This window comes from Myzus persicae, unplaced genomic scaffold (genome assembly GCF_001856785.1).
Source record: "Myzus persicae strain clone G006 unplaced genomic scaffold, MPER_G0061.0, whole genome shotgun sequence".
NCBI lineage: Eukaryota > Metazoa > Arthropoda > Insecta > Hemiptera > Aphididae > Myzus > Myzus persicae.
The window spans coordinates 4780-27494 of NW_019104212.1; the positions used below are offsets into that span (position 1 = coordinate 4780).

Below are 22715 nucleotides of genomic sequence, written 5' to 3' on the forward strand. Positions count from 1 at the left end.
GCTGGGCTCCAAGACGGGCCGCACGTCCGCGGCCGTGGCCGGCGTCGTCGCCGGTCTGTCCGCCGTGCCGGCCGCCGCGGCCGCCAGCAAGGCGTACTCGACGGAACAGCAGCAGGCGGCCCACCACATGCACCACCATCACCCGCAGCACCACCAACGCCGGCCGCCGCCCGCGGCCACCGGCAACGACCAGGACGCGGTGCGCTGGACGAACGACGTGTTCAAGTGGCTGTACGACGCGGCCGCGACCGTGGCCGGCAGCGGAGGGGAACCGTCGGCCGTCGATTATCTGCTCGGCGAGTGGACGTCCGCCCTCAACGAGTACACCAAAAAGTCGTTCGCCGAAGTGAGTCCAAATTTTTGTATCGTATGACGAAATTAAAGTATTGGGTACTTAGCCCGAGGCTTCTCTTATCGGGTATGGCGTTGGGTTCATCGGGGGGGGGGGGGGGGGGGGGAAAGTCGTAGAAATATTGTCCTAATCGATCTTAACGCTATTTGCATACCACGCGTTACCCGAACAACCGGAGAACCTGCAAAATGTTATTCGTGCAAAAAGCCGTTTTTGATAATATTTTATCGCACAGGACAATGCTTTATCGAGAGCAACTATATTGTGCAGGAAATCAGAAACCTAACCAATAATAATCGGGCGCTATGCTCGTTTAGAAAATGGCTATGTGAAAAATATATTTTTAATCGCGTCATCTGTGTTTAAATTGAAAAGTCGAACACACCTATGCTGCTTATTACTTACGATTTCGTATCGTAAAGATATACATACGTCTTATCGCCTGATAAAAGGGTGATCTCAAAAGCCGCTGTCTCATGCGGTTTTTCCCCGAAGCCAAAATCAAAAATACGTTTACATCACATCGTTGCAATTATACCCCTAGCTTTGGAGTCGGTTTTTTTTTTAGAAAAGTCCTAGGAATTTGATGACTGCCCCGATTTTAACCTTTATTATATTATTTTGATATCCACGTGTAACCCGAACCCGCAAAATGCTATTCGTGCTAAAATCTGGCTTTGACAATATTTTATTAGAGTTTGCGTGCATTAGTATTATAGTCGTAAGTTGTAAAATAATCAAATAGAACAACACTTTATTGAGAACAATAATATTATTTTAAATCAGGATGACTTTCAAAGACCTGTTTATTGGTACCTGTAATAATTTTGTTCTATTATATATTACTGAACTTCCTTTATTGTTCTTCACTCTTACAGTCTGCTAGCGTTATTGCTGTAGATATGTTGAAAAAGTCGTTTTTAAATTCTTAAGACTTTGTAATATTTTTCTTAAATACGTACATTGCGGTATGGTTAAAATAACTTGATGGATATATTTTTTTTTATAAATTCGAATTTTATAAATATTTTGTAACTATTATTACTAAACAATCGACCATAGTATAGTAACACGATAGAAAGGTCTTAAAATATTATGAACAATGAAACATTAATATTAAAATAAAGTACGATAGAGTTAATGTTAAAAAATAAAGTAAACCAGTTAGACTTGGAACTGAGAGACGAATTGGAATAATTTATTGTAATGTTTGTTGATAGCAGAGTTTAATTACTGCACGATAGACGAGCGAAATACATTTTTATTTCCATAACAATATATTTTTGGAAAGTTTCATAAAATAAATTTGGTAATATGACAAAATGTTAAACTTAAACCTATAGTATTATGATTGTCACCTGTAATTATTATTATACGGACAACGATAGTAATATATTATGGGTATGGATGTGTGATAAAAGCATCTAGAAATGGTAAATACGAACTGGGCGGCCCCACAACTCGGATAATAATAATATGCAAAACAAAATATCTCAAAAATCTTGGACATGATATTATACGTACAACAGCCGGGGCTGCATTTTAGATTAGACCTTTTTTTAAGTTACCGTGTCTCAAAGTATTTTGTTGAACTAGTATGTGCGTCCAAAACTTTACTTTTAACATATTATTATGTACATTTCATTTTATTTCCACCAATATTTCGTGGATACACCGATGCGGTATTGTGTCCAATCGTTTTCAAACGATTAATAACGCCGCTCTGAGACCTAGTCCTTTCGAATATTTACGATTCGTATATAAAGTGTTTATACGTCTCTGACCGTAATATTATCACTGTTGTGCCGTATCGTCGTTATAATGATGACGTAGGTATCATTACGACTCACATCCAGCTTATATGTATGAGTACCTATACATTATTAAACTCTCATTCTGTGTGTCGGGGAATTTCGTTGGATCGCTGAATCGAATACGTATAGTCTTAAAGGGTCGTTTGTGTTTCAAATAAATATTAATTATGCACCGTTTATAGTTTTAGCGTAGTGTTTAATGTAATTTATTTATCTTAGTAATTCACTTGCCTAATCGATTAGCTTTGTAACGGGCATTAGACTTTGCTATTACAGTCGTCCGACTGGCGTTTACAATCCTTTCCTTTCTATTTGTTTTGTCTGTCCGAGATCACTCATTGCTCTCACCTTATTGCAGTGGTTTCCGAGGGATAACGCTGGTTCATTTCGTCTCGGGTGTAACCAAACACTTCAGGCACACCCGTCTAACCCGCGAATGCGATTTTGAAGAGCCTCGTTCATTTTTGTGTATACGTCATGACAATAATAATTAATAATATCATAAGACTATCTCCGCTTTTGGACGCGCCGCCCACACTGCCGTCTGTTAATCTGTTATAAAGTACCACGAAGAGCTGTTCAACATTTTACCCACTTTACCCAATTCCACCATCAACCGAAAAATATAATTTACGAATCACCATACTAAGGCTTCCATAAAGGCTTCCTTTTAAACTAAATTAACAACTTAGAGTGCTGTCTTATAAAAGTTTAACCTATAGGCACGGTAATATTGTAAATCTATATATTATTTGTTATATTATGAAAATGCGTTCATGTACCTACTGTAACTATTATTTTACCGTACAAAAAACACGGCTCAGTCCGTCAAATTGTAATAAATCAATAGTTTAACGCAATAGGTGCGTTATTACAGACTGAACAACGAAGACGCATTATAATATTGTCGGTTAAAATATTATAAGTGGGTCCTGGTTGTTGATGACTTTAGCATCTTTTTTTGAAATATCATAGACGATGCTTTCTCAGTTTAAATGTGTTTCGATCACAAACAAATCTACTACCTTATAATTATTATTTTGGATTTTTGGTATTTTTTGGTTTTTAGCTAATTTTTGTGACTTATAGAGTAATTTTTACAAGTTTTAGGAAATTTGTTTTAACTTTTATTTTTTAACAATCGAGAGAAAATTGTCCAGTGAATTTTTTGTCATTAATGTTTTTTCATATGTTCCACAAATTAACAAAAAAAAAAACACAACTTAAAAGTAAATATGTTTATAAACGGTAATAATTTTTAATAATAATATTATTAGTCTTAACAGTTTTATGAAAGTTTTGAAAGTATTTTGGTCATTAGCATACAAACATGTTTAGGAAATGCGTTTTCCTAGTGTTAAATTGTTGTATCAGCTGCCTTGATTTATTTTGAGCACATCGGTTTTTAGGTCTATCTATGAATACTGTCCCAACACTAAAAACCGCCTATTCGTTGATCATATTTAGTGATTGTACTTTATTACTAAATAGTTCACCCGTTAATAGAATCTTACGTTTAAGTAATGAACATTTATTTGATTTCGATTTATTTTCGATAACTAGGTTGAATCATTCGTTAAATGTTTTTAAAATTATATTTCTTTATGAAATTATGTGTACTATTCCATAGTGTTTGCCACTCGAGATGAACTTTAAATATAATTAAATAAATACAATTAATATTGTGTAGAACGACAAAACGTTTCTCAAGAGAACCCAACCTAACCTGGACTTCAACTTCCCTATATATTTTCAATAAAAAAATCCTCCGAATAGAGGTAAGCCTATAAAAAGGTTTTAGTCTAAAATTGATCATATATTATAAAATGTAAAGCTGTCAAACATGTCAAATATAAAAAAAGATAAATATTTTTCCATACTTACAACTTTCTAACAAAAGTAACTTACCACTCACGTTCAAAATATGTAATATTTTTTTCACTAAGTTCCATGCCCTAAAACTACTTTTAGTTTTTTTTCGTATTGTGTTCAAAAAATGTTTCCTCGATAGACCCATCAAGTTTTTTTCCTTAGTATTTTCCGTGCATTTTAAATAGTCACACTGTGACACGGTAGACAATATTATTATACGGATAGGAAAAAAAATCTATAATATTTGAATACTTACCGATATTTTAGCTTTTGAGTTTGTAAAGTTTCGATCATCCAAAAAAATTACTTTATCCCAACGACGATCGGTAAAAACTTTATTATAAAACAGTATTTTACGTAGGTATCTATGGCATGATCACATATTATAATAGCGTTGTATTATGCATATGCTAATATTATGTCTAACTTAAATATAGAGTGTAAAACTGTAGTATAGTTTGAATAATGAATAATAAGATAATGTCCGTGTACCATTCTAATTTATACGTAATGGTTCTCCAAACTTTTAAGTTGGGAAAGTTGATGAAAATAATTGACTTGATTTAGTTAAGTCACCTGACTTGCACGCTAAGCACGTATTGTTATAAGTCGATGTGGGTATAGTATCTAGTAGTAGGCAGTTAACAAGTAATAAAAGTTTTTAACTCAACAGGTAAGTTTATATTATGAAGACATGTACCTACGTATGTTATTAACTTAACGCAGTTGACAGTAAATTATTGAATTTCGTTTAACGAATGTTGAATACAATTATTTTATAGAAGTATAAAAACCATTTGCACGCCTCGGAATAATCTTCCATCGACTTCTATAATTAAGGAAATCGAATTATACAACTCCGTTTAAGCCATAAACGCACAACCGTAAGCGATGCGCAAATATAATGTGAACTGATGATGATGACCTGTGGCCGGTGTTTTTTTTTTGGGCCTATACAAACAATAAAGGGTGGACAAGTGGGTGCTGATCTGCTGTACAGTTGTGTGTTACGAGTATGTCGCGGTAATGGATGTTTAACATATTTTGAATTCGATCGCAAGACATTGCAAACGAAAAACGATTCTGCAGAGCGGAGACGTTGTGTCATCCTGGCACACAGGCGAGGACTGGTAAAAAAGGGCGCGTTATGCTACATACTTTAAAGGGCAAATAAAACAAATTTTAAATAATAGGTATTATTTATAAAATATTTAAACATTTTCTTTTGTTTTAATAAAATATTATAAATACGTTGAAAATGTAAATAGGTGCCAAATTACAACAGCAAGGCAAGGTTAAGCAACGGCAAACTTAAGGGTCAGTAAATTGTGATTAATTTTTGCCCCCCCCCACAAACCCCCGCACCATAACAATTAGAGCTAAGTTCCTCTTATAAAGATTGTGTTAATAATAAATTAAGAAAGTATATTTAATGTATATAAAAAGCTGCTCAAACTAATTTACCTATCTCCTTATTGGCTACCTGCTTTAAATGTATTCTTTTTTCTTTATGATTGTTATAGTTATTACTTATAAGTTATTACATAAATAATAGATCTACATCTACTTACGATTCTATCAGAGAATTTTAACCTCCTCCTTCAAAATTCAGATTAATTTTAGGTGGGCACATTTATGCCGATGGGGGCAAATATATTTTAGGGCAAGGGGTGCTGTAGCATCCCAGCATCCCAGCCAGTCCGCGCCTGCTGGCACATAGGCGTGTAGGCACGCCAATCGTGTAGGCATGCATTGTCATAATACAAACACAATCGTAACTCAACCGAGGAACTCTGATTTAATACAATGGACGGTCCAAATGCCTAGTGATCGGGTTTATCGATAAGAATTTTACTGCGCGTATCTATAGTCGACGCCCACCTCAGCGATATAATATAATAATATTATCATTACAAAACCGAATACGATGCCTATATTTTATTAAACGGTGGTTTCGGGCTCGGGTCTTTGAAACAGTATTTCAAAGCCATTCGCGCACGTCTCCGGCGACACGCGGTTGACGCAGAAGACTGACGTGCCGAACAGCGTTTACATAATAATAATAATAATAATAATAATAATAATAATAATAATAATAATAATAATGGTAATTTATAACATTATTAATGTATAACAATATTGTTGTGTTTGATATTGGCGCGACGGCGTGTTTATAAACAGTACACGGACTGCGTGAGGTCCAAATTAATTGCGTACGCCGTGCGCCGATAATCTCGCATTAAATTTAAATATATTCAAGAAGACTCGCAGCTGCTCGTTAATTGTGTACGGCAGTGTACATAATGATATATAACATTATAATACGGCTGCAAAGTGTTTGTACAGCCATCAATTAGCAATAATTATGTTTATGTTGTTTTACCGATTACCGGACGAGATAATCTGCCGGTCATTTAGCGAGACCCCCCTTTTTTTTTTTTTTTTGAAATATTTGTGCACTTAAACAAGATGACGTTAAAATAACCGTAATATTTATTATGTCGTTCCGCCCCGATTTGTGTGTGTGTGTGTGTGTGTGTGTGTGTGTGTGTGTGTGTGTGTGTGTGACGGAGAGTTGTGATCACTAGTCCTGTGTTTGAGGTCTTAGTGGATAAACGAAATTTATAAAGTAATTATTATAGAGGCTGCTGTGTAAGACAACTAATATTTTAGCTCGTCAATTTAAGTTATACTAATGATATTCACACAAAATTTTCATAACACTTCAATAAAAATGTTATATTTATTTATGTTGTATGACATTACAATAACATTGTATAAATATCGTTATAACGTTAAGTGTTCGAACACACAAATATGAAATAATAATAATATTATATTTTCCATATATTTGATACTTCGACTGTATTTTATATAGCTGTCTTACCAACAATACTATAGTCCATTCTACTCACAACAAATTCGTTGTAAAATAAATAAAACAAAAATACTTCATAATAGCAAGAATAGAAAAAACTAATGGTTTTGCTATTTTGTGTATTTTTTTGAAAAATAATTCTCAATCAGTAAAATTTACCCAAAATCTTCGTATATGTCACACGTACTCGTCGGTTGAAATATTTAGTGGTTTTCAGAAATTACAGGTGTTGACCGGCCTATGGAAACGTTCCTTATCACTAGCCCTGACTGTTTATCATCTCAAGGCACAGGAAAATACTACGTCAAAAATTATTTTATTTAAAAGAATAATTTAGTGTAAAAAAAAAAAAAGTTCACAACTTATCATTCCGTAAATGAAAATAACTGTTGTTTTTCTTAAAATATTTTGGCGAATTCCTATGCAAAAGAATATCGTTCATGAACTTGTGGTTTGCGGTCTGTTTTTTGTAGTGAGGAATTTTAGGAATTTGCTTGTGTATAAAACACGTTTTCTCTATGGCAAAATAAATTCCTATTCTAAAGTGTCAGAAAATTGTCCGTTGAGTTCTTTGAATTCATTTATTGGACAACACAAAAAAAAGGTTGAATAATGTACATTATTATAGTAATTTGATCGATGGTTGAATTATAAATCTATGATAATCTGCAATGGTTTGTAAGTTCGAGAAGAGAAATTACCTTAAGTTAGTGCAATCAAGTAAGCGTGATACCTAACTAACAATAGGTATATTTAAATCGTGAAATTGAAAATTAGTTTAGAAAAATATTAACTTAAAAATAAATTTTTTGAATCAAAGTTTTCATAATTCTGAAAATCCACAATTTCAATATGTGCAATATTAGTATTATTAACATTCAAATTTATAAGTTTATACATTTATAATAAACGACTTGGTTGCAAAAATTCTCCCTGCTTTTATTGTTGTTTTAATGGTAAACAATGTTTGTCATGTGCAATGCTTGCAATTATTTTAGGTCATTGAAAATGATATTATATAAGTCCAAAATTAATAGTGAAGTCATAGGTATAATCACGAAGTAGAGTGTAACAATAGGTGATAATATAATATAATATATGAAATGCGTACTCGATTTGTTAAGAAATGGGCCCATGTAAATTCCAAAAGTTTTCAGGCAAATTATTTTAGGGTCAGATTTATAAGATGCAAATTCCACATGTACATTTGTGACATTCAAAATAAATGCGAACTCCATTGGTACCTACTAAATTAATGTGTAAATTAATGTATTATACAAAACAAAAACAGTCAAATGTAAATGTTTATGCTTGAATATGTATGATAATAAAAATATTAATTAAATAATGAATCAAAACTACATTTGCCAAGTATGATGATTAATTTAATTGGTTAAATATATATGCTTTACCATAAAATAAAGGCAAATTCACGAGAAATGTGTTACTATCATTACAACTTTGCACGATAATTGTTAAAACAAAATAAAACTAAAAATTATATTCTATGACATTGAGAACTCGTTTTACCTTTAAATCGGGGTACGAAATGTGTACCATTATAGTTCATAACATTTGGTTTTAACTCAAAGTGGAAAACCAAAAAAAAATATGTAAAATAAAATGATATCGGTTTATAATCACCAAAATTTAGCACTTCATTGAGAATACTGAAGTATAGACAGGTGTAAACAATAATAAAAGTTATGACGTGTGATAAACCCGTATCATGATCTGTACGATGATCGGAAAGAATAAATAAATAAATAAAAATAAATCAAAGGAGGACAATCGAGACTATTCGAAAATCAGAAAAAAGTTAAGCGCTAAGAAAAACATTTTATTAATCTATAACCATATTCATAACCATAGTTAAAATGCAATAAATATGATTCAACAATAAAAAATATCAAATATTTTAAATTATTATAATAAGAAAGGTAAGTGTTTGTTCAAAATTTTTTAATTTAAATTTTCGGAGGTGATACATTTTGTAAACCTACATTGTTTAAGAAAAGTAAATTTAAAAAAAAAAATTCTGAATAAAAATGATTTTTTTTAAAAAAATAGCTATAGTTAGTTACTCAATGTTTAGGTAAGGAAAAATATAACTATTATATGTATACGTTATTACTGTTATTAATTATTCAAACAAGATAATACACAAAGCAGGTAACAATTTGAGTTAAAATCTAGCAACAAAAGTAACTTCTAACTTTCTAACTAGTTAGTGTCCATCATTGGTTATATCATTGGTTATATTAACATGGTTTTTAGTATACTGGTTCAAACATACCACAATATACTGGTATCATATTTTAACACCATAAACCCTATCGAGATTTTTCGGTATTCCAGTATTAGTGCGTTTTCCTGCTTGTGCCTACGGTTTTATTCCGGTATACCCTACACCGGTATGTCGGTACACCGGTCCATACCTGTACCGATTCTAATACCGCAGTACTGGTATTCGAATCGAACACCGTCAGTCCTAATCGATGAATAAAGATATTAGGTACATTATTACACATCGTGTCGCGTTTCTGTTTTCGATATATTTAGGTAGCTAAAAAAATTTAAAAAATGCTCGAATCAACCCAGTTCTCTACAGTTAAGAAGGATTGGAAATATCTTAGTACTCTGTAGGTATACCGTGTTACTGCAGCGACTCATAAAATATACAATGTAGTCTTACTCACCCGCCGAATAATGCCGACCGATTTTCGGCAGTAGACTTATGTCATACGATATTTATTATAATAACGATAATTATAATAATAATAATAATAATAATAATAATAATAATATGGTCGCAAGAAACTCGGTAATCTGCAGTGACATTTGATTCGAATTTAATCGGTTTAACTCGAAAACGCACAATACACTTTGAAAAGTCGATCGCGTACTCTCGAGGTATTTGTGCGCTCAATCGTGCGTATTATAATAATATTATTGACAGTAATAATAACAACGATAATGACGCACGAAACGATTCCTCCCGAGTGTCATATATATATGATATAATATATCCTTATAATATGTTTCATCTCGTGTCAAAGGTCTGTTTGGTGTGGTGTTCTTGTGCACTCGTGTGTGTGTGGGCTTTTCCCGGAAACAGACAATGACGATTCGACGACGGTTTGTCCAATCAAACGGAAGCTAGTCGGCGAGCTTAAGTCGTCCAATGACGATAATAATAATAATAATGAAAATAATAATAATATGATATTATTGTACTGCCTATTGTGCGAGTTCTGTTGTTGTCCGTGCGTATGCGGTGATTTCAGACGCGTGACAATAATTATTACAGACCGCGATGGAGGTCGTGCGCATGAAATTGTGACTTATGAGGTCATAAGTCATAAGTCGCGAGTCTTATAATTATGATAACAATTCGTTAGCCTTCCGTCACTGCTCGTCATAGATGATGAAAAACAACGGACGGGCCTAACCGTTAATAATTTGAGCCCGAAGTGAGAGTATAACGTGTCATCGTGAGTTAACAGTGGTGGTTCAATAAATATGGTTTTCAGTTATCACTTATCTGTAATCGACTACACGCGTCAAAATTATATATTTTTCAAAAATGTTCGCAATATTTTAATACGCTGTCAAAAAACGTCGGAAACATGTTTCTGCGGGAGATTAAACGTCGTCACAATATTGTGGCTAAGTACAAAAATTCGGAGTTGCAGAGTTGAGGAAGATATAGTAACTGTAATTAAACTACAATACGATAATAACCTTTCAAGAGTCGAATTAAATCGTTTCGAATTTATTTTTTTTAGTTGGTCGAGTTACAGTACTTTGAGTTAACAAAGCTGGTACAAATAATCAAGAAAAACAGTCCAAAAGCTAGACAAAACTGTTTGACTTGGGTTCGATGGTTTTTATTTTGAAAACTTATTAAAAATCTCCAAAAACTCTACTAAAGCTTGGCCATGGGAATTTATCGTTTTTACAAAAATGTATGTACTTTAACGTATAAATTACCAAAATTCTTATTTGTTTAATTGTCAATATTTGTCGCATATATTTTGTCGAAGAATTTGGATGAACAAAATCCCTTAATAATGCAATGACTACATTTTCAAAATTAAAATCAGTTAAATCCAAGTCCTTCAATTCCGGCTAGCTTTTTGGAATTTTGTCATTTGAATAACATGGCCAATATTTTGATAAAATCTGTGCCATTGACATATGCTTGTGCGTTAGGTTAGGTTAGGTTATCGGCGCTTGATAACGAATTTTACTAATTACACAAACTAACATTAATTTACTTCTCACGCAGTAACAAAGCTCAAAGATAATTACTTTAGGAAAAGCCTGAATATTACTATTTATAACACGTTGGGCTCCAGCCTCCTTAAAAGGTAACTTAATTACAATTAAAGTTACTTTTTTGTATTGTTTTTGTTAAAAGAGCTTGATAATTAAGTTAGCTACGTGATGACAATCGACAATATGGAATTTCCAACAGACTTTGCATCACTAAAATCTTTTTTCGGGATATCGAAAACAAAACAAAACACTTTTTTTTTATAAAATAACTATTACAAAAAATGTATGTACTTTTAGAGAGCTGTACTTGTATGATCTATTTGCATGTATTGATAACTGTTTCTTAAAATGGATTCAAACAGAAAACCTAACTAGTAATTTAGTAATTCTACTACAAAAAAGTAACTTAAAGTAATAATGCTTACAAAAAAATTACCATCAAATTACTTAAAATGTAATTCAGTCACAGTGACTTGTAACGAAAGATAAGATACTCCCAAACACTGTCCACGTGTATAGTGTTGTGCAATGTGCCAATGTAGAATCCCGAATTGTAAAGATCATAATACACGTAATTTTAAATTTCAGAAAATGGTATTAAAACTTCCTAAATATTATGTGCCTGTTACCTAATTAAAAAGAAAAATTGTATTACTTTCAGCTCAATATTCTTTAATATATTATATATTAGTAAAAATATCTGGGCTAATTAAAATCCAATTATTAAATTGTTTTGTATTATTAAGTATTCGGTTCAATTCATTATAATTATTATTTTCTTTTATTGAACGAAACGGCAACGGCTATTAGAAAATTAATACAGTTATTAATAATTTATTATTGTTTCTTATTCATTGTGATACCAAGATTAACAGAAACGGAATTGTCACACAACCAGAAATTTTAATTCGAAACCACACTTTTGCACTGAGAGCAATCGTAGATTGTATGTCGTTTTAAGATCAACAAAACAGATTTCGGATTCTGACACTGACGAGAGTTTCAAACATTGAATACATAATACTAGGAAAATGTGTTTAAAAACTTTAAAAGCTTTTATCTCTGAGAAAAATAACACTCAGAGTACGATAATATTATGACGATTATTGTCCAATCAAAATGTTTGGAATATATCAATAAAAAAAAAATATAAATATATTTCAATGACGTCATTAAGACCACAAAATTTAATATACGAATACTTGTAGTGTATATTAATTTTTTTTTTTTTTGTTCCTCGAGTTGACTTAGACAAAAAGTGTTTAAAACAAAACGTATGCGTAGGTTGTAGTTAAATAAAAAAAAATACGCTACTTATAATATTTACATCATAAAAACACCTCACTTCCAGACGATTTAATAATGAATATACTATAATTACTCCATAGGCATTATATCGAAACCAGACGAATAATTATCGCTATTATCATTTGCATAATATAGAATATTAAGTTTATAGTAAGTTAATGGTATTTGTTCGTTTCACAACAGACACTTTTATAATATTTCGTAGTAAACTTTAAATTTGTTTAGTTTAAGCAGAAAAAAAAATATTAAATGAGAAAAGCGACTTTAAAGACACTTTTTTTCTTAGATATATGCATTTAGTATTATATTTTATAAGAAGCGTTACGAAAAAAAAACATTCCAAGACAAAAAACTACTGTTTCGTCCTTACGCTTCTTCGCCACTATACCTTCACCTATCTACCAACTTATGGCTTACTTTTTTGCCAAGTCTAATTAGTTACTCAAACCATAATAACACAAAACAGAAATTCGCATATTATTGTGTGAAGGTAATTATAAAAAATCTCTATAAAACCTAACCTTTACACCCGAAGACAAGATACAAATGTATTGATAAGATCTCAGCAAGCGTGCGGTGTGGTAACGATTTATTACCCGTGGTTAGGTTAGGCTACTTATTTTATCCTATACCATACGTATAATATGAGTATATTGCAATATATCATGTTTGTTTTATTTGTGCATTTGTAAACATTAACTTTAAAGGGATGGTAGGTTAATGAAAAAATTAAATTTTTTTTGTTAAACCGTATTTAATTTTATATGCACTCCAACAATGTTATAATTAAAAGTTACTTTACATAGTGATCAATTCCAGTGTTTACACTCGTTATTTTGAAAAGTTGCAACTTTTTAGAAAATACATTTTCACATAATTTTGTGTCATTTTTGAAATTTTGTTATTTTTCACTTTATGCGGTTATCATATATTTTTTTTTACTTGCATTACACGTGTATGGTGCCATACAATTTTCATTTCATATTCCGAATCAGAATATTATTTGGAGTATTTTGATCTGTAAATAACACATTTTTGACAAGTAGTTCGTTAGTTACAAGTATTTAAAGTTTAGGAGAGCAGAGTTGGGTTGTGCGGGGTACTCTACGAAATATCGTCCACTAAGCACTCCTCTAGTCCAAACTTTAAATATACCTTCTTATAAATAATGAACTAATTGTCTGAAATTTGATTTCATTGAAATACTCCGAATAATATACTACTTCAGCATATAAAACGAAAAATGTATCACTGGCATACGAAAAAGTAATAAAACTTCAAGTACAAAATTATAGAAATAGAAAAAATAGAAACCTCCCTCCCGATTTCCACTTATGTTCTGCTCGTCTTATAAAAGTCGGAGACTTGTATGGGTGGTTTAATATTGCGCAGTCACTGAATGTTAAATAAAATATTCGCTCCTCGTTGCTCGAGACTTATAAGTCTACTTTCATTACCCATTTGATCAAAACTGTAGTCAGCTGTCCCCAGTGTTTAGGGTTGTGAGTATGAAATATTTCCTACTTGAAACATTCCCTGTTCATGAAGTGTTTCAACAAAATAATTATTCCATGTTCAAATTTTGTTTTTTTTTTTTGTATGTTTCGTAGAATCATCACTAGATGGTCAAACTAATTGCATACCTGATGAATGATTATCAACAATTAATGTCCCAACACGATGTAGATAATATATAATTTATAATTAAAGTATTGGTGTAAACTGTTCTTCTTACAATAGTTTTAAATTGAAATTAATTTTTACATTTCATCAAAGTGAAATATTTCAAAAAAAAAACATTTCACGACATTTTAGAACCCAAAGTATAATATAAATATTAAATATGGGTTGTCCCGCTAGGATTTATCGTAAATGTGTTTTTTTATTAGACTCGCAGAGAAAAGGACTACAATATATATTTTATTTTTTAATTTGATTAATTTTTTTTTTTAAAAGTCAAACAATTTATTTTTTCATTTTTTCATTTTGACAGAGTTGTAGATATCCATTTTGTAGGGTTCATTTTCCTGAAAATGTTGACCTTTTGACATTTTATTTTCATCGATTTCATGATTTTTAATCACTTTTTAGTTTTTACTTAACATACATATAACTAAGTTTATAGAGGTGTGTACAATGTGCATGCTATGCCATGGCAGTCGATGGTTGTAAATTAGGTACGTACCTAGTATAACCGTATGGTTTTAAATTAAAATTCATTTTTTATTTTTTCCATCAAAACGAAATATTTCAAAACAATAAATTTCACGCAATTTCAGGACCCTACGTGTACAATACTACTTCATATCAGCAGCTGTTCATTAACTCCGACGACGCGACCCAACGACGTTTTACGACTGTACCTATAATACGTGTACAGCGACTTTGAGCCTCGTAAACCGTCCGGCTGCCATGGTGATGTTATTAACATAAAGCTGAGGATTTTCCGCAAATACACTGCGCACACACCATGTACCGATGGCAAAAACACTTGAGCGCTTTCGCGCGAACTTTATTAAAACAAAACCGACACTATAATATGTATGTAGGCAGTGCAGAGTTTTGAACGATCATAATAATATGATATTACAATAACGATAGATTTTTATTTTCGAACAAATCACCGCTATATGTGTACCACACGGGGTTGTCCGCTCCAGCGGTGTGCGTGTGCGCGTGTGTGTGTGTTGGGGAGGCGTCTGCATTCTCATCGGCATTCAAAACTATACCGCAATACCTATATACATCGGTACATGATTATTTAAAACTGTACACACGACGTCGGCGATATTAATTATTATTGTTGCACTGTAGTTGTAGTCGTGGTGAAAAATCGTTTCCTCGTGACGTCTACGAAAATAATTTAGTGCCACCATTAATTTCACCCGAGGCTCGCGAGAATTAATTTTGCATAAACCGACGACGTGGTTATCGAATAAAAAGTTACGAAATTGTTTTATCATTTCGCTCGTTTAAAAATTATGTACATTTTTTTTCCTTTCGGCAAACAATCAGTATAAATATTTGGTGTTATTTTTTTTTTTACTTTTCTCCGTTGAGTTATTCAATTTTAATCTATGTATAAACACTATATGTACGAGTATGCATCATTGTATCGTGATATAATTAAATTACTAAATATAACGAATTTCTAGATTTTACTGACGTTAACGAATGTTAGGTAAATGATAATTTCCTTGTATAGGCTGTTTTGCTAATTAATCGAACGATAATGGCATTTCATCTTACTTGACACTCATTATTTCAAAAGCTATTAAAGTTTTTGAGACCATTTTTTTTCGCAAGTTTAAGTTCATTACAAACGACATTTTTATACAAGTGATGTAATATTTTTAACCGTAATCATTTTTCAATTTTTTTTTTTTTATGACGGCATGCATTTTAAGTTTCTCATTTCAAAGCACAATGTTTCTTTTTTGTAGTATCTGTCTCGGATTTCGAATGGAAAGTTTATGAGTTATTTGTAATTAGTAATTAGTTTTGATGAGTGGGGCAGAGTGGCAGGGGCAAGGGCACCCCGAAAAATATTGGTCCACTTCTCCGATCATCTAAACTGTAAATACTAATATATATAGTTACCTATATAACTAATAAACTACTTGTCCAACATTTTGTTCATATTAATCTAAATACTCTGAATAATATTTTGCTTTAAAAAATTAGATTAAAAATGCACGTTGTCATCTTGTAGGTAAACAACTTAAAAAATAATGACTACAAAAATGGTGAAAAATATTATATTTTCCAAAAATGTTGTTTTGGAACGACCTAAAATATTATGCAAAAGAAATATTTTCAAGAGCGCTATTGTTTTCTGAAATAATGAGTATCTTACGTTAAATGGATTGCATCCGACTACCCCGGTTTGTAGTGCCTGTCTACGTTTAAAGTTAAAAGAAACAAATTTCAACATACTTAAGACTACGCTACTCCAGCATTTTTTGTCGCCATCTTGAGAGACAATGTATGCTCAGCAGTTCAGGTTTAACGTCGTTAGTTTAAAAATTAGTGTGAATCAACCTATTAGTATCCATAACGCGACCTTGTTTATACGTCATATTTTTCAGAATTCAGTTTTTAATCGAGTTACGATCTTTTGTGAATCGCGCTTGTACTTTATTATATAAATATGTATATTATACTATATTATAAAGTCACCAAAAAATTGCTAAAAATGGAATTATCATCCAAAACTGACATACAGACCCTGAGAATTTCCTCAACATTAGGTTTCATTATTATAGGTCGATTCACACTAGTTCTTGAAACGTCAACTACTGCTGATGTGCTGAACAGAGACAACAAATGCAGGCGTGGTGTCGGGCTTAATAGATTTATTAATCATATAATATTACCACTGTAGAAAAAACACTCGAAATCTAATTCGAATATAATATGTTCCGATGTAAGACGCAGAAATGTGTACAGTAAACGAACAATTGAATAATTCACTAGACACTAAGTGAACAGAGTCATTCACTAAGTATATTTTTGGAATTTTTAAATATTCTTAAACACCACTATTTCAAATTATTGGTATTTTTAGTACTATTTAAACAGTGTCCTGTGGTGATAAAAACTTCTATTTTTCAAATGAAAACTTCTTTTGCTAACTGTAAATTATTATAGAAATGACCAAAAAAAAAAAAAGTGATGCTACCTTAAAGTAAGAATTTTTTTTTAATATTATGTGAGTAGTAAATAATTTATGAAATAAATTCTTGTCAGCCAATTTCCTAAAATTATATTTTGAAAAAAGTTATTACGTTCCAAATTGTTTTAATCAAACAATATTGATATACTAAAAAATTGTAAAAAATAAACTACTACCTAACCTTAGATAAATGTTCCAACCATCGAAATTGTTCTTATAATCAGATTTACAAATTGGCTATTTTGAACTTTTCCAAAAAAATATAATATAATTTTAATTTTTTTATATCCTGCAGTATCAAAATAAAATTTTTTTTTTTTAATTACACATGTAGCTTAAGTGACTATAAATTATATATATATATAAAAAAATCAAAATATTGATTATAACAAAAGTTATTGCATTAGTCAGTTATTTCTATTACAGCCTGTATATTATAAAAATCAAAATTCTAACTTGTGGGTTTTGAGTTACTTAACGTTGTTTAGGAGGTACGTCTAAGGATAATAGATCCACGATAAAGTGTTTGGTAGATATGAGGTCAATGGTAATTAAACATTTTTAGTTATGTATATTAATCTATTATGAATATTTATAATTTATGAAAATGGCCCAAGTACAATAAATACTAGATCCGATATCACACATGGTTTATACTAACTATTAAAAAACCATATTAAAGGACTATTATCCTTAATATAAACATTTTAATAACAGAAATACTACTCGTTAACATTTTGAACAAGATATACGTCATTGACGTTTTCAGAAAAATGTCCCCTAGATAATTTTTAATAAAAAGGTTGGTTTTGAATAGTACAAAAAATCTAAATAAATCGGAAATGTAGTCTTTCAGAGTATTTAAAAATTCTAAAAAGTAGAATTTGAATGAAAACGTGATTGGACCAAAACAGGGGTTGGTGAGCACTGACCATGCAACGTGAATCGCCCTGTGCAATAGGTGTATTACATTATTATACTTTTGGGAATGCCAGGACAAGAGAACACAATATTCAGATTCTAAAAATGATTAGAGTAGTTTGAAAAAAGTTTCGCCGAACAGGTATTTTATCAAAATGTTATTTAACATAATATTATTATATAATATGATATAGCTAGTTACCAACATGAAAACACTGCAACCAACATTTTTATCACAAAGTTCTGTATCGAAAAACTTGTTTCCGAATGACTGACGATGTATTTCCAATAAGACACTCATACAGTTACATACTTACCCAAAAATTGTTGTGTATTATTTGCGGAACAGTTTTTTTATTCAAATATTTTATGTTCAATGCAGACATTTTATTGTTACGAAAACTCCTGAAAAATGTCTGCGTTCGAAAGTCACCGTTCAATTTTTGAGCTCGTTTAATATCAATACGAGTTTCATTTCATTTATTTTTGAAGAAATCAATGTTATACTGACTTGGTTTACTCACCTATATCATATTATTTATACGCGCACGGAATAAGGTGCACAACCTACCTATCGGTAACCAACAATTATTAATATTGTATTACGTTAGTTAAACTAAATTGTAAAATACTAAATACCTAAACGATTAGAAAAGTATTTTTATCGTATTAATTCATCCGGGCTGTAACAACTGCATCCTAGTGTGACGCAGAGTCGTCAAGACGGATTTGAGTAAATTAGTTTAAATACTTTTATGGAGCATGGCATTTTTTTTTTTGATAAGTGTTTGAAAAAAACGTATTATAGTTATCAAATAATTATATATCGAACCCTGAAAGTTTAAAGCAAATAATATGGAAACAAATGCCAATTCGTATCTCAGTTGAGGACTATAGTTATTAGTTAATTCTTTGTTTCTACTAACACACAGTTCGCACACCATTCGAACATTACCTACACACACCAGTCATGACTCATCACGCATCATCGATCGCGCAACAGTCAGTTTTTTAAATAATTGATTGTTTTGTGCTAATTCATCGTACTATTCCTTCTCATTGCAAGCCGTAATGGCTTAGGCAATTATGAGTTTGGGTTTAGTAAATTATTGAACCGGGAATTCTGAATTATTTATTTGTTTCATTTTGCTCAAAGTCGTCGTCTACAGAGTGATTAAATGGTGAACAAATATTTCGTTTACTTACCATTTTTTAATTATAACTACATTTATAGATTTGTTTAAACGCGCTTTTTTAATTAACGCGCGTACCTATCAGTTTTTAAATTAATCGAAAAGCTAAGTAACTGCAACGGAAATTTATCTAATTAAGTTATTCAGTTATTCAGAGAATTAAGTTCTGAAATATTCTGGTTTAAAAGCTTTGAAACAATTAACTTTTTAACGAGCTAATTGCCAGAATCTTTTGAGCACACTTAAATGTTTACACAATATTTAAAAATACGAGTAGATAGTAGGTACCAGATTTTCACTAATTTTACAATTTTACCAATGGAGCGATTTGCAAGGTTGTCTCAGTCAATGTTAGAACTAATGACCGTCTTAAAAAATAATTAAAAATCTTCGACAAGTACCACGATGGGTCAACATATTTTAGACCATTGGACTTTTCGGTTATGATTTATTCAAGTATCGAATGATATGCGTAGTTCTAAATAATGAAATCATTGTAAATAAATAATAATGTGCTGAAAACGTGCGTACATTATCATCGAATGTATAGAATGATAATCAATAGGAAAAATAATAAATAATTCGCACTATTTATTATTTAACCTGTACCTATTATATTACCTATCTATAATTTGTTTAAATTTAAAATTCATTTGATTTTGTTACTATTTGACCGGTAGGTATATCAAATGTGACAAAGATGGTACTCTGTATTTTATGAGTGTGAGGGATAATTCTTCTTACGGGTCTTTTTTCTCTAAAATTTGTTCGGTGTTAAAGCCCCCCCCCCTCCTCTCCTAAATATCTTAATGTTTTTTCGTCCCTATGAATAACGTTACGACTATTTATGAACTACTCTTGTTTAATATCATATTGATAAATTAGTCGAGAGGTAGACCAGGTGATAGTTTAGGTACCTAGGTTGAACCTCGACCACTTCACTTTTAGACTAAATGCACTGTATGAGTAAAACTAATTGTTAAGTTTTGTCCTCCCTTAGCCCCCTCCCCCCACATACCCCTACTCTGGAGTTACATTACTGCCCATTACACCACTACCACGCCTACATATAATATGTTTTGAGTATTTATAATCGTTTACTCGAAACGATCTAACCCACATTGATGAATCTCGAACGACGCTAGAAATATATGAGTATTTTTATCTCGCGTAGTTATTTATAAGTTTTACTGGCAAGATGTTGCTTACGGTCACACTCATACCGACAATGTTCGCAACCACGAATACCTGTAAAATATAATGTTCGTACAGTTAGTTTACCGAGTGCACCGACTGTCGGGTACATTAGTCATACCGAATATTATTTTTCCCATCCCGAGCTCGGTAGTTGTAGTACACAATTTCATGAAATTTATTTTCTTATACTGTTAAAAGTGAAAATAAAAAAAAACCAATTATTGTTGTTCGGAAAAGTTTCTATAGTAATAAACTTTCTGCAAGTGAACATTTTTAAAAGTCGGTTTATTCAATCAAATACTAGTAAATAATTATCAATACGTCATGTGACACCAATTGATGATTGATAAATTAACGGATAGCATAAAATAATTTATATACCTAATTTATAACCATTAACACGGTAACCTTGGATAATAAATCATCCAGTATCGATTTTTTATGTGTGTTGCATCAGAAATAACTTCTAATCATCTATAACTGAGTATACGCTGAAAAAAAAATATGTTTTTCATATTTTTATTTGAATAATTCAAGAAGGAGAGTGAATGTTTTAGTTTTGAAATACTTCATGGTGATTGAAATTTTTAATTTTGAAATATTTCAAAGACAAAACTCAAAGTGTAATATTGTAGTCGTCTTATTAGGATGACCTATTATTCTGCATGCGTTGTTTCGTAACGTCTTAAATGTATTGAGGTTTGAACTATATTATATACATTGAGCAAAATGAACATTTAATAACTGAAATATAGGTACGCTTAGTCGTTATATATTGCCTTTCACAATACATACAAATTTATATATATATTTAACTTAAACTTGCCAATTTCGTCTCGAGTTTCGTAAATGATACTCAGCCCGCGTTCAAACAACTACCGAGTTTATATAATACGACGCTCGGGGCGCTCGAGGCGAGACATGAAATTTCGATAGAGTAGTCCGCGACTTGTTAAAAAATAATGGTGCCAAGAAATATTTGCTCAATGCTCACACTTTGGGGGTCTAAAGTCACGACATTTCGAAAATCCACTCTAATTTTTTCCATATTTTTTTTCGTAAATTTATTAAATTAGGCGACCTCGCCTGATAATATTATGTTTACAAATGAGTAGTATTTAATTTTTTAATAAAATATGCGAGACTCGGGAATATTATTGCGATTTAAATATTACCGTATGGCCAACAATCATATATTATGCTCTAAAATAATATTAAATATGTAAACAGACAAAGAGTTGTGCTCTATAAATTAACAAAATGTATAATTAAAAAAAAAAAAAACAATATAAATTCCAACATATCATTTAAAATTAAACTATGATTTATATTTCATGTATCATACTAAGAATTATTTAAATTATTGATGAAAAAGATGAAAACATCTTACAAACTTACTGTTATGTTTGCTCTTACATAGCTAAAATATGCGCGGAGTGGCGCGGACAAGTCAACTCACAGCGGGTACGATCTAATTAAGACTGTTTATTATAATATAAAACGTTTATCGCAGTGTCAAGCTAAATATTAATTAGGTAACATTCATAACACTTACGAAATCCTAAACATGCTCTTAAAAAGTACAAAATCCTAAAACTTCCCTACGACGACAAGCATAATAAAATTACATATATTGCTGCCTAAACCTAACGGTTAGGCTATGAAACAGATTTTGGTGTCAACTGGCTATTTTTTCGACTAGCCGATAAAAACATGAACATTTGCTTATGCTGCCGCTGGCTTTAATCGATGTGAGCTTGGTAAATTTATCAGGTCAGTTCAAAAACACGTAATTTACAGATTACAAGTGAATATACTAAAATTGGCTCAAAATACCATCTACCCCAGAGCGGTATAGCCACTAGCCTACATTTTTTTTTTTTACTATTTGAACATCATGATTCATGGCGTATCTCCGCAGACAAAACAACACACACGCTGCAGGCCATTATCTGAGTTTTAATTTCAAAAGCGGTAGACTTTTATTTCTGTGCTCATATAGTTCGTCGTCAGACTTCAATACACCACTTACGTATATATTTGTTGATTAATAATACATGCATTACGATGTACGTTTTATAAGTGTTTGCAAAAAAAAAGTGGAATCGCAAACTATACTGTTTATTTATTCATGGATAACATTTTTTTTTTGTTTTGACAAAGCACGAATAAAATGTCGACCTACATTTTCTTCAAATATTTACTGAAACGCAAAATATATTTA

General features: G+C 31.4%; 1 protein-coding gene across 1 annotated transcript in view; it reads left to right on the forward strand.

Moving 5' to 3' along the window:
* LOC111040083 (phospholipid transfer protein C2CD2L) overlaps nt 1-22715 on the forward strand; it is a gene marked incomplete at its 3' end in the record, with an annotated part of 106357 nt that overhangs the window by 549 nt on the left and 83093 nt on the right. The window contains exon 2 of the mRNA XM_022323813.1: nt 2-346. Within this exon, the coding sequence (XP_022179505.1) occupies nt 2-346 (345 nt within the window). The remainder of the gene's footprint in view (nt 1; nt 347-22715) is intronic.